We start from the raw sequence: 12,994 nt of genomic DNA, 5'->3' as shown, positions 1-12,994 counted from the left end.
GAATATGCCAAATAAAACTTTTGTATTTATGACTTCTTGCTTGACCCTTTACTAGTATCACATACTTTAAGCACGTAAGTATTTCGTAACAAAACTTATCATGTACAGTGAAACCTTCTTAGTAAAAACCCTGTTAATAAAAAACTCTCATTAATACAAAGTCCCTAGACATAACATAGGAGTTATAGTGCTAAGTAATTTGTTTAATACAAATTGTGGTTATTATGTGATACAGAATTTGTTTTCGTTCCAACGGTAAACACTTAAGGATGGTTAGTACAAATATCCCTGATTAATTTGTAGAAACAATTTGAAGTTTCAACTAAAATAATAGTAGTGCCATTGCTTTGGTTCATTGAAGGTTGGGGGGGGGGGGGGGGGGGGATCTTAAAAATTGTAATCTTACAAAATGATGGTAGAATGTCTGTTCGTAAGTAATTTTTAAACCTTTGCTTTATTCTTCAGTCATAAATACTTTTAAGCAATACAGTAGAAAATATTTTTGTGAGCCACAAGTGTAGCCATATTAAATTTTTTTTTGTACAATCCCTCAAAAAATATAATTTTGTTGCAGTAGAAAATGGTGTGCAAGTTTTAACTTTATTTTAGTTTTATTTAGAAGTTATATAAAAATTTTGATTAAAATTTGTAGCAGTTTGGTTATTACAAACCTCGTCATTGCAAAGTGATAAAATTATGTTACCTTCAGGTTTGTATTATTGAGGTTTAACTGAATTTTAATGTAATGAAACACATGTAAGAACTCCTTGAATACAAAAAAAAATCCCTACAGCCGTATTTCAAAGTACCTATTTCTTCTGGAAATATTTTGGAAAGCTCTATAAAATTCTTTAACATTTTAGGAACTTAATTTACATAACATATTTATGTTCTCCAACACTAACAAATGATTGATTAAATATTAGCTCATTTTCAACGCAGCAAAAATATTATGACTATTTTTAACTCAATGTATCAATAACTTACAATGAATATCATATATGCCAAATATGTAATTTAATTATTTAATTGTTTTAACCTTCAAACACTATTTTTTAATCCCAAGCACTAATAATGTGGTTGTATAAAAATTTGCAGTGCACCAAGGTTTAAAATAATAATATTAAGATGGTTTAAAATAAATTCTAATGAATTTTATAATAAATATTTTGTATTTTTTTTAATTTCAACCCTTGTTTTAATGGTATTAATTTTTTTCATTAAAAATTGTTTCAGCCAAATTTTAGAGGAAGTTTAGAATTTATACAATAAATTATAATTTATCTAATAAATCTATTAAAAAAAGTAATTATCATTTTTTACTTTCAAACTTTGTTATTTTCACACCTTGCAGTAATGGTTGGTTAGATAAAAATTTATTACAATAGTTGTAGTCAATATTTAGAAAGTTAAACAAAAATAAGAATGGATTTGGTAGTGTACATGGAGGGAAGTTTTATTTATTATCTTATTCCAACCACAGGTTTTTTCAACCCCTTGCAATATTGGTTTGTTTTATCAAAAATTGTTACAGACAACTGTTTTAGATAAAAATTATAATTATTACAAAAAAATTTTAATGGATTCGATTGTGTCCTAAGGGAGTTATGAATATTTTTTGTCTTCCAACCCTTGTTTTTTTCCACCCCATGCAGTTTGGTTGGTCGTATAAAAATTGTTTCACACAAAATTTTTATATCATTTTACATGGTTAGCAAACAATTCATATTTAATAGTGTGCCTATTAAGGGTGTTGATTTTTTGTGTTTCAACCCCTGTTATTTTCCACCCCTTGAAGCAATGGTTGATCATATAAAAAATATTTTTAGACAATAAGTTGTAGAAGATAATAATTTTAGGTTTTATATTAAAATTAAAAGCATTTATTTAATAGTGTACAACGTACAAATTTTATGAATTTTTTGTTATGTTTTAAACCCTTTTATTTTCACCCCTTGCATTTATGGTTGGTCATATCAAAAATGTTTTTAGAAAAACTTTTTTGGTATTACTCCTACAAGTTATAATATGTTGAAACTGATTTGATATTTTCCTGACTATGGGAGTTACAGTATTTTTTCTGTTTATCAAAAAACTTCCCCATTTTTACTCCTTTCGTCAAAAATTGCCCTTTAACGAACTCGACCAAGATTTTCCATATAAACTTGTGAGTTGACAATGGTTTTGGGGTCTATAGACCATGAAACGAAAATCTATAAAAAAAATTCCAGAAGTCTCACCATGGTAATGGCTACAATAGGTAGTATTTCTTTGAAATCTACCTAAAAAAAAGAGGGTAAATTGCCGTAACCATGGTATCTACAAGTCATGAAAAAGTAATCAAACTGAAAGTCTAGTCACAAAAGTCTTGAAAAAGAAATATAACTGAAGGTCTGTTCACATAAGTTACGGAAGAGTAATGGAACTGAAGGTCTGAAAAAGTTCTGAAATAAACAGTACTGATGCTGGATGTCACAGAACTTTAATACCCAGCAGCTTTTTGCTCATTTGCATTTTTTTTTTGTGCACATTAAATATAAATAGTTGTAGTTTGTTCACCTAAATTATGTGGAATTAATCTCCAAACAGTATTTAGCTTTTAATTGGCATGTTCAGGAAAAAGGTAGATCTATTTTGTAATACGTTAAGTTTTTTGTTTATATGTATAAAAAATGACCCCATGATGTAAAAATGTTTTTATAAAATTGTATTCAAGAGTTCTGAAAAATTCCTGTAATTGGTTCACCAGATATTTGTAAATACTCTGGTAACCCAATGATGTGCATTAAGTACACTTTAAGACTGGGAATGCACCTTTATAGTCACAATCAAAAATATTTTTTTGGTGTTGGCCTATTAGCTGGTATTACAACAGTTACTTGACGCGTTATTTGGGATTACAGTACATGCCGTTGTGCACGACTATAGTTTTTTTTTTGTAGCCTAATACAGATTTAAAATTTTAAGGGTTTCGTGATTTTTAAATAAAACTGAAACCTGTTTTATTCAGCTAATTATAAGATTTTTAGGTTTCCTATGGTTCTTGAATCTTTTTTTGGTTTTTCATTGTGTAGATTTGAGCCTTATAAAGTGGGTTAATATTTAATAGTTCTGTATATGGAGCCAATAGTGAGATATTTTTGCCTTGGAAATGGCATTAGCATTCTTATTATGTACTACAAATGTTTAAAGAGTATGTACACAGTAACTGCTTAAGAGTTCTAAGCATCCACAATCATTATCATAATTCTCTTTTTTTTTTTAACAGTGAATTATTAAAATGTATTTTTGAGAAAATTATTTTGACTTATGTATGTAACTGATTTCTGGTGATAATTAGACACACAGTTTTAACTCCTATAAATATTAACCGTTTGGTCCTTTGAAATGTTATTTTTAACTTAAATATTCCTTGAACAGTCAGGGCCCGTAGTGGTTGGAAGTTCAGATCCTTGCAGGGTCCATCCTAGATATTTTATAAGTGGTAAATGTACTATATGTTTCAGCCGGCTGGTAGGTTTTCTTGGAGTACTCCTATTTTCCCCACCACCCATTCATTTTATCATCATCCCTCATCATCTCTAACCACCTCAATGTCTATGAGGCCTTAAGCTATAGTTCAAATTCCTTAAAAATACAACCAAATTCTATGCTCAGTTATCTTGCAAGCATGTTATGTACAATTTCAAAAATACTGGCTTTCTTTTGGTTAGGTTTGTAAGTAAAGTGTGTGTTATGGTGTCATAAAAATGTTTACTTTTCATTCGCTTTTCGCAGTAAGCGGTTGGTAACATGCTTGTATAGAAATCCAGGTGGTGTAAAAGAGTGATGACACTGTAAATGGACTTTAGGTGCCTGGTATGAGTGTTTTGTGATTGCTTGCCGACTGCGTTCCAGGGGACGTGGTGCAGTTCTACGGGACACCCACGAACACCATCACGCCATTGGAGGGCATGAAGCAAGCCAGCCTGCCCCCGAACCTCCACGTTCAGTACGACTACCACCGCTTCCACCCAGGTGAGTGCGACCGGGCTGCTTGCCCTCGCGTGGGTGCGCAGTGAGCTTCACTTGCCTTCGGGGAATACTGCTGCCTGTACTCACGGAGGGATGCGTTGCAGTGGTGATTCCAGAGGAACGGGTTCCATGCCTGATCTCACAGGCATGGCTGTCCAAAGAAACAAAGGACCTAGAGGCAAATAATTGACGTGAAAACGTGTTTTCGCTCTTTACAGTGATAAGTGAGAAGAACTTTATTGTGTGACAAAATACCATCAGTTTTGAACAGCTAATAACTACTAGACTACTGTAGGGCCGCGACGTCTTGGCGGGTCCACTCCCTAGAGCGCAGCGACCTTGTAATCGTCACTTCCCGCCTTGCCTGCTCCGCAGATAGCAACGGCCTGGAAGTCTTCATGCCGTTCCGAAACATTGGTCGAGAACAATCTCACGTACGGTGCAACACAGCGGAGATCTTAATGATACAAAATGCGATAATGCTTTACGGTAATTTATTATTTAAAGGTAATGCACTATCTGCTCGACTGGGCAGCTTAGTTAAACATAGTTAAACATAGCTATACAATACTTTAAAGTTAAGAACTAAATTTGTAACTGTGGGTTGCTGTAGGAAACACAATTAATTAAGACTTGCAGGTAACTCCCTCGCTGATGCTTTCTTTTCCATTTGGTTTGGCTGAAACGTGAACACGATCGACATGACACTTTCACGTACTTCAAGAACCTTACCACTTTTATGCACTCGGGTTGGTATTTGTTCCATAACAGCACTCTGAAAGAAATATTTTAGTCATTTCGAGGGGCCTGAAAACCATATTTCTAACAAACCATCCTCTGGTATTTTATAAAACATTGACCCATAGATAAACGTATATTCTTTTCATGTACAATCCTATTGACAAAACGTTTAGTACTTTGACTCAGTAAATAACACGAATGACATGCTATTATAACACTATTTAGCAGACCGTAGAGATTTAAGTAAAGATGAATGACAGCAGTGTGAAATAATGTTAACATTAAAAACACGATAATAGTAACAATGTTTGGCAACAATATTATTAAAACAGAAAAAATAACACAATCATAACACAATAGTAACATAATATAATAGTACAGCATATCCTAGCAAACAAAGCAGAAGTACTCTGAAAAAAAACTCTGAAAATAGTTAAGGAAAAATATCCTTCAAATGTTCCACTTGGATGTCTTATCTTTGAAAGATTTGTGCAATGGGAGTGCATGACTTGATGTAAGTTTTTGGACATACGCCATTGCTTGCTCATCTTTTGCATCTTCTCTGCGCCAACATTTTAGGATGTGCAACTGTCAAAAACTTTATGGCTTATGTAATTGATATTGTTAAGACAATCAAGAATAGCCACATACTGCATGCATTGTTTGATCAGATTCAATCTCAGAGAAAGTCTAATGAAAGAATTTCGTTAAAGTTACCTACAAAAACTAGGTGGGGGAGCAGCTTATTTTGTTTACAGAGTTTGTTAGCCAACAAGTCAGTTCTCCAGAAATTAGCAGTTAGTGAAGAGGTTGAACTCGCTGCAGACATTAAAAGAAGACTGCTTGATGGCTTTGTGTTCTGGATCCAGGTTCAAAAGATCACGAACATCTTGAAACCCATTGTACACATGATAACTGCAATGGAATCAAACATACCCTAGATATACAAAGTATATACTGTATTTGCGGAGTTATAATCTACCTTAAATGAAGCAGTTCCCCTGTCTCCACTCCAAAAAGCTGAAGAGAGAAACATTTTGGAAAAATTCTCAAAATGGAAAAAAATTTGGTATTGGCGAAATTCACCTAGCAGCAAATCTTTTGAATCCTGCAGTACAAGGTAATGAATTGAAACCAACAGAATTGGTTGATGCCTTGGGTTTTATCTGTGAATTTGGTCACCACATGGCCTTGAATGTAATGAAGATTTGGCAAGATTTGGCTGACTACAGGGATAAAGAAGGACTGTGGAGGCGCCAGTTCTTTTGGGATGGTGTGGGTAACAATGAATTGAGCCCAATATTATGGTGGAGGGGCCTACATGGAACTTGTGTGTTAGCTGATGTAGCGATAAGAATCCTTGGGGCTCCTGTCACATCAGCTGCTACAGAACGAACATTCAGTACCTTTAGGTGGATTCATGACAAGAAAATAAACAGGTTAACAACCTTACGTGCTGCCAAGATAACGTATGTATCTCATAACTGGAAATTACTAAACAGTACTACCGAGACAGAAGGAAAACAAAGAGAGAGAGAAATAAGGTATCTCCATGCAAGAACCACAGCAAAACTGACAGTGAAGAGGAAGATGACAAGCTGGAACTTACTAGTGAAAGTGATAGTGATAGTGAAGTGGTTAGTGAATGAAGACAAACTTAAACTTGGAAGAGTATTATTAAAAATATTAGTCGAGGAATATTTTTAACTTTTAGTCCATTTTGCACAGATGAAGAGTGAAGAACAAAAAAACATGCAATTAATATTTCTCAGCTATTAGAAAATTTTGAAAATACATGTTTACTGTTTATTTTTATTTTGTGTATGTTAAATAACATTGTAGGTTAATTAATGTTAGATTTAAGTAAGGACTGAAAAGTAATAACAGATGGATTAAAATAAAACTACAAAAAGATAAATTAAAAACAGAAACTTAAAAAACAAAAAATGTAAATATGATTAGTTATGTAATATTGTGTGCTTTTGTGTTGAATGCATGATGTTAATGAAAGTATGCTACTACTTTGAAAAGTGATTCCTTCTTCCAAAAACAAGGTAGTCAAGTCTTAGAGTTACACTATGCCATTTTTTTGTGTAGTACTATTCTCTAGGGAAAATTTGTAGTTAAAAAATTTAAAATGGTTAATATTGACAAAGTATGGAAAATGATGTGGAGTAAAATTACAATATTTTGATAAATCTTTAGTGTGTTGAATTATCCAACCTTCGGGGGGAAAAAACCTTAAAATAAAACTCTCGCCTTCATGATAATAATAGGTCAGGTCATGTTACCCTATTCGCTACTCCCTAAAATAAAAATTTAGTTGTCTGGATTTTCTAAATATTTCACACTGTTGCTTTTCCCCCGTAAGAATTGGCTTGGAAAAAATGGTGGCGTATAACTATTCCATGTTTTTGATAAGGAATCACCTGCTAAAGTTTGCAACATACTTTCATTAACATCGTGTATGTAACATTACTTTGTGAAATTATTAAAACTCGACAAAATTAAAATTATCATTGATTTAATGAAAATACCCAGTTATTTATGAAATTTGGATATTTACCTGGGTAAGTACCCAAGGTATTTACCCTTAATTATATATACCTGGGTATTTTACATCTCTATTCAAGCAGTGATGTCAAAGAAACATTTTCATAACTATTTCAAAGAAACAGTAGCCTAATATATTATTCATTTTACCGCCAAAAAATGACAAAACTTTTTAAAAGAGACAAAATCAGGTCACATAAGATAAACAATAGCATCAAGTAATCTAGTTTTTTTTTTTTTTTTTTTCAATAATGAAAAACGGTTATCAACAAAATTCATCCGTAAATGTTAATGGGGTTGCCTATGAAGATCCTATTTTAAATTGAAATTGTTTTGCCAAGTATATTTCTGTTGTGTATGGTGTATGTATTGCCCAACTCTACGGATTCCTGTGTTACAGTGAATCCCATCCTTGATTCTGTTTATTTATGTTTCATTTCTAAGAGTCTAGTACTATGGGGCATTAAATCCTTAAAACCGACTAAATCGACCTGACAGTCCACCTAACTTAATTTTAAAAGGATGATATCTTCTCCTCATGCCTCTGTTACAACATTTATTAAATAGGCCTACAAGTTAAAAAACAGAAATTTTTTCCTTCAAATGAAAAATTGCTAAGATTATATAAATTCATAAAAAAGTAGATATTAGACTACAAGTTACTAATTATATGCTCATATCCTTGTTTAATGGTTTTGCTAAAAAATTTTGAAAATATTGTTTTCAGGTAAATTAATTTCAACCTTAAAAACAGATTATCTGATAATCAACATCGTTTCAGATCTGGGATGTCAACGACAACAAATTTACTCACCTTTTTTAAACCCTATTTCTTTTGAAGTAACAAATAGGGGTCAAGTTGATGCTTGTTATTTCGACCTTGGCAAGGCATTTGGTACTGTGAACCACTCATTATTACTTCAAAATACATAGGCTGGCTCTCTAATTATCTTAAATAAATAACCATAATTCCTCTTTATATCAAGCTTCCTCTGGTGTCCCTCAAGGAGGTGTTCTATCACCTTCATTGTTAAATATCTTTATTTATGACATTGCTCAAGTGTTAAATTACTCTACTGGTTGTTATTTGCTGACAAACGTAAAATCTATAGAATGATTACTACTGATTACGATTGTCAGCTACTTTAGCACGACATTTCTGAAATTTCTTATTGGTGTGATTCTAATTTGGTTACTCTTAATAAAGATAAAACACAAGTTATATCCTATGCTAGGAAACTTTATCTCATTCTGTTTGATTACAAGCTAGAGAATTCAATTATAACAAACACTTCTTTATAACAGATCAAGGCATCACACTTGACTCTTAATTATATTTTAATCTACATATTTACTCTTTGGTTTCTAGCTCTCTCAGAACCCTAGCTGTACTATGCTTCTGATTTAGACTCATTACTTACACTTTATTATACATTAGTTAGAACAAAACTTGATTATGAATCCGTGATCTGGAACATTATCTCTTCCGATGGTGATAAACTCAAATCCATACAACTAAATTACTCAAAATTATTAATCAAAACTTTTTTTGCTTCCCTTAGTTGAACACAGAAAGCTACTAAACTCTCTCTTTGTCTGTAACTGCTATAGTCGTAAAATTAACTGTTATTACTTCCTTGAAAAAACTAGGCTCAGAGTACCTCAATTTAATAGTCATTCTCAAACATTACTTCATAGTCAAAACAATTTCACTGATATTATGTACAGATTAATTAATAACTTCAATAATGTAGACAAACATGCCAATCTTTTTGACAGCAAATTCGGCTTAAAAAATTATGTAATTTGTTTAGGTACTTGGATAGTAAATGTTTACTTAAATAATAAATTTCAATCAGACTTTGTTTAGTAGAAAATATATAACTATTTTTTTTATTTTTTAGCACAATTTTCATTATGATGGTATCCTCTTAATAATCATAAATTTGCTGTTCCAATATTTATGTTTATTGTAAAATTCTTGTTAATTTTTAATATATCCTCATTGTTTTGTTTCATAATTTATGTATATATGTATTTGCTGGTTCTTTTGTTGTCTTTTTTTTTTTAATTGTATTGTTCTTTGTGTTTGTCTTGTGTGCTGTAGTCCCTGCAGGAATAGTGTGCCTGCTAATGTCAGTTGGCTATCTGCTGGTAGTGCCTGCCTGTTTGATTCCTCTCCTTGCAGGTGATGACTACCTGGTTCTTGCATGCCTGTTGGGACTATAATTTCCTTGTACCTTTTTGTATGTACTCTCCACCTAAAAAGTTCCCAAACTGTTTGTTGGAATTTTTACAAATTCAACAAAATAAATAAATAAAATAACTGACATGACATACCAGTATTGTTCACTGTATCTTGTGTATCATTGTTAAAGTAATATCATCAAAGATTTAATATAATTTCACCAAGAAGGTGATTCACCTGTACATAATTTGTTGGGTTGATGTATTAATCAATTAAAATCAAATTAGCCTGAAGTTTGTTGTGCCATGCTGAGTCAAAGATATAATATAGGTAGTTGGTAAAAATTTACATCCAGTGTTTCAAACTTCCTAATAGAAGTGAAAAAAAAATTCTTTAACTAACAATAATGTACTGCAACATGTTATTTGTTTTGACAGATTAATTATTATTTACGATTTATTTATTTTGCTTGCTCTATGTCTAATATGTTATTTATTTTCAGAAACAGTAATTTATTGTTATGTGTATCTATGAGAAAGTGACTCTATGGACTTTTCTGGACTATTTGAAATTATGTATTGTTGGGACCCCTCTAAGGACTAAATGAACTTTAAGATGGTAAACGGTAAAGTTAACGCCGTTATTTTGTAAGATAAATTATTATTTTAATATTTCTTGATTTAAATTTTACGTGAAATTTTGTAGTCCGCGCTATTGTTGCGTGCGGATTTCACGTTTTATTAAGGAAATTATGTAACTGATTTTGGTTTTCGGCCAATCACAGGCCGCCATTTGAAAGTTAAGTTAACTGGCTTAATTTAAGAAACTAGTAGGAAAGAGAGTTCTATAATGGCCAGCTAAGGGCCGGTTTTATGACCTCCGGCTAAAGTTCCGGATAAAATTTAACCGCAGGCTAGCTCTTATTTCGGTTTTATGACTCCCTGTTAACGTCTACCTTCCAGTTAAAGTTCCGGCTAACCTAGCGGGTGGATGAACCGGCCGCTAGCTGCTTAACCGGAGGCTAAGCGACAGAAAATAAAATGGCGATGTATCAGGCAAGGTTAGTTGTTGATAGTGATGATGACTATTTGAGGAATTCTATTGAATATTTGCAGGATGCGATGGAATAATTTATTACTAAAAATAAAATGCTTCGCCGTATTCTTCAAAGTTTTATTAAAAATTACATGGCATGAAAGTGTAGTCACGCTTTTCTATTCTCGTCGAGTCGTGTATTATTATTTGACTTTAATTGATCACGAAGTACATAAACGTATGCAATGTATATAAGCTTAAATGTTCCTGCTTAAGAATATGTGTAAATAAGTGAATTTTAAAATTGCAAAACGAGGGTTATTATTACCTATAAAATGTGTGTTTTCGTGGAAGTTGTATCTGTGAATTTTTATTCGTAATACAGTGGGCATATGCCGGGAATGAAATGCACTTCATACGACTTCAGACGTTCTAATTCAATGAATACAATTGAATGTGAAAATAAATGTTACCCAATTATCCCTTCCCTATCTTACAAACCTTTAGGTACTTATTATCTACCTGCCACGCAAGTGCAAAACGAAAACAGCACTGTAATTTTTCTGTTTCCCATATCCAAGTTTCTCCCTTGATCCTATTGGCATGGCCCTTTATAATGTTGGTCTTGTTTTACATTAGACTTGCTGTTTTAATATAGAATGTTGAAAAATCCTGTACATAACTCAAAATACCTAACATATCACGATAGAAACAAATTATGTCAGGTCTTGTAAAAATGTATTTCTTTCGTATACATTTTACAATCATAATTATTTCCCCAGTGAATATGTCAAGGATCTCTCGACCTACTAAATTAAAACAGCAAGCATCCTATACCACAAACTAATTCCATCAGGATCAGATTAATTTGGATACGTGATATGAAACTATTAGTACAAAAATGAAACCTACACCAGTGACATGAAAATCGACAAGTATTTTCCCGAAACAGGGTCTATATTATTTGATTATGAAATAAATTTATGAAAGAAATAAGTGTTCTCTAGCAAAAATGTCATCCCTATTTACTTGTTTGTATAGAATTACTTCGTTAGTTTTGGGTTAATATATAACCTAACAAAATCATGAGTTTCAATACAAGAGTAAAGTTGAAAACACACGGTTTTGAATCGTAAATTGTAATTTTATAGTTTAATACAAAGCAGGTTTGACGTCAAAGTAGTTTTTGGTTAATTTAATTATATCTGTTGCAGGATAAAGTTCGCGGCATATTTCTTTACTGCAGCTGTAAACATTCCGAATCACAATACAAACAAACAGCTGACTAACATTCTACCAGAAAAAAAAACAACTGTTTTGCAACAAAAGTTACCAAATTCTGGTTTATTTCATTACCAACACACCCATTATTACACCACACGCTTCGTCAGGTTCCGGTTAGCCAACCGCAGGCTAAGTATAGGTCATAATACACCCCTCGTTCGTTAACCGGAGGCTAGCCTAACCTGAAGGCTAGCTAACCTGAAGATTTAGCCGGAGGTCATAATATCGGCCCTAAGAAAGCTGTAGTTTGTGACGTCGACGGTAATAAATCCTACAAAGTAATATAGATTTTTCTACACAGTTTAACACAGCCCAACGTGTTACATGTATGTTTATCTCCATAGAAGTGGGGCATATATATATACACTGACATATAAAGTGTGTGGGTGAGAAGCAGCCGCACCTAACCATTTGACAACCCAAGTGGTGCCTAGTTAGTTCCCCCACATATCTAATTGGCTACCCAAGTGGGGCCATTTCCTTCAAAACACAAGTAGGAAGAATTTCTGCACAGATCTATTTGAAGGCATACACACGTATCTCTACAATAAGTTAAAGTAGCTTGGCTTCTGGGTTGTAGCCATGTCATTGGTAAATAATTCACTGATGTTTCGGTTGACATTGCAGTCACCATCATCAAGGAGCAGTTATCTACTGCGGACATTATTAACATTAAGTTACACAATTTATTTATCTTTATATATAAAATAACATTTTTTGGTACTTGTTGCCGCTAGGTTACTTGTCACATTCTTGACTGTGTTGGCAGTGGGGAGCTGCCCAGTAGTTTCTTATACTGTGTTCTTTGTTTCAGAAACAGACACAAAGTTTGGTGGCATCAGTGCATTCCCGCAGAGCTCGACGTTAGTCACTGGCCTCAAGTACAAAAAGAAGTATAAAGGCTACAAAGCGAAACCATCTTGGCCTTAATCATATCATTAGTGTGTACTTATCACAAATAAAATTTCAGTAAATCAATGAGTTAAAAAACAAGATATTGTTGGTAGGTGTTTGAACAAATGCTATATTCTATAGTATGTATGTGAAAAAAATTAAGTTTCTATAAAATTAATATTTGATACATTATTTGATAAACCTAAATGTAAAATCATCAGTTACTAAAGATGTACAGTAGAATCTCGTTTTCACATTTCTCAATCATCATCAAACATCACGCGC

At 32.7% G+C, this 12,994-nt stretch overlaps 1 protein-coding gene across 1 annotated transcript in view; it reads left to right on the top strand.

Moving 5' to 3' along the window:
- The window catches only part of LOC134527597 (large ribosomal subunit protein mL50), a 31,441-nt gene extending 18,648 nt beyond the window's left edge, over positions 1 to 12,793 (top strand). The window contains exons 4-5 of the mRNA XM_063360419.1: positions 3,898 to 4,017; positions 12,630 to 12,793. Of these exons, the coding sequence (XP_063216489.1) occupies positions 3,898 to 4,017; positions 12,630 to 12,745 (236 nt within the window). The 3' untranslated portion in view covers positions 12,746 to 12,793. The remainder of the gene's footprint in view (positions 1 to 3,897; positions 4,018 to 12,629) is intronic.
- Positions 12,794 to 12,994: the final 201 nt, after the last annotated feature.

Source organism: Bacillus rossius, chromosome 1, assembly GCF_032445375.1.
Source record: "Bacillus rossius redtenbacheri isolate Brsri chromosome 1, Brsri_v3, whole genome shotgun sequence".
Lineage (NCBI taxonomy): Eukaryota > Metazoa > Arthropoda > Insecta > Phasmatodea > Bacillidae > Bacillus > Bacillus rossius.
This window is presented reverse-complemented; position numbering and strand designations above follow the sequence as displayed.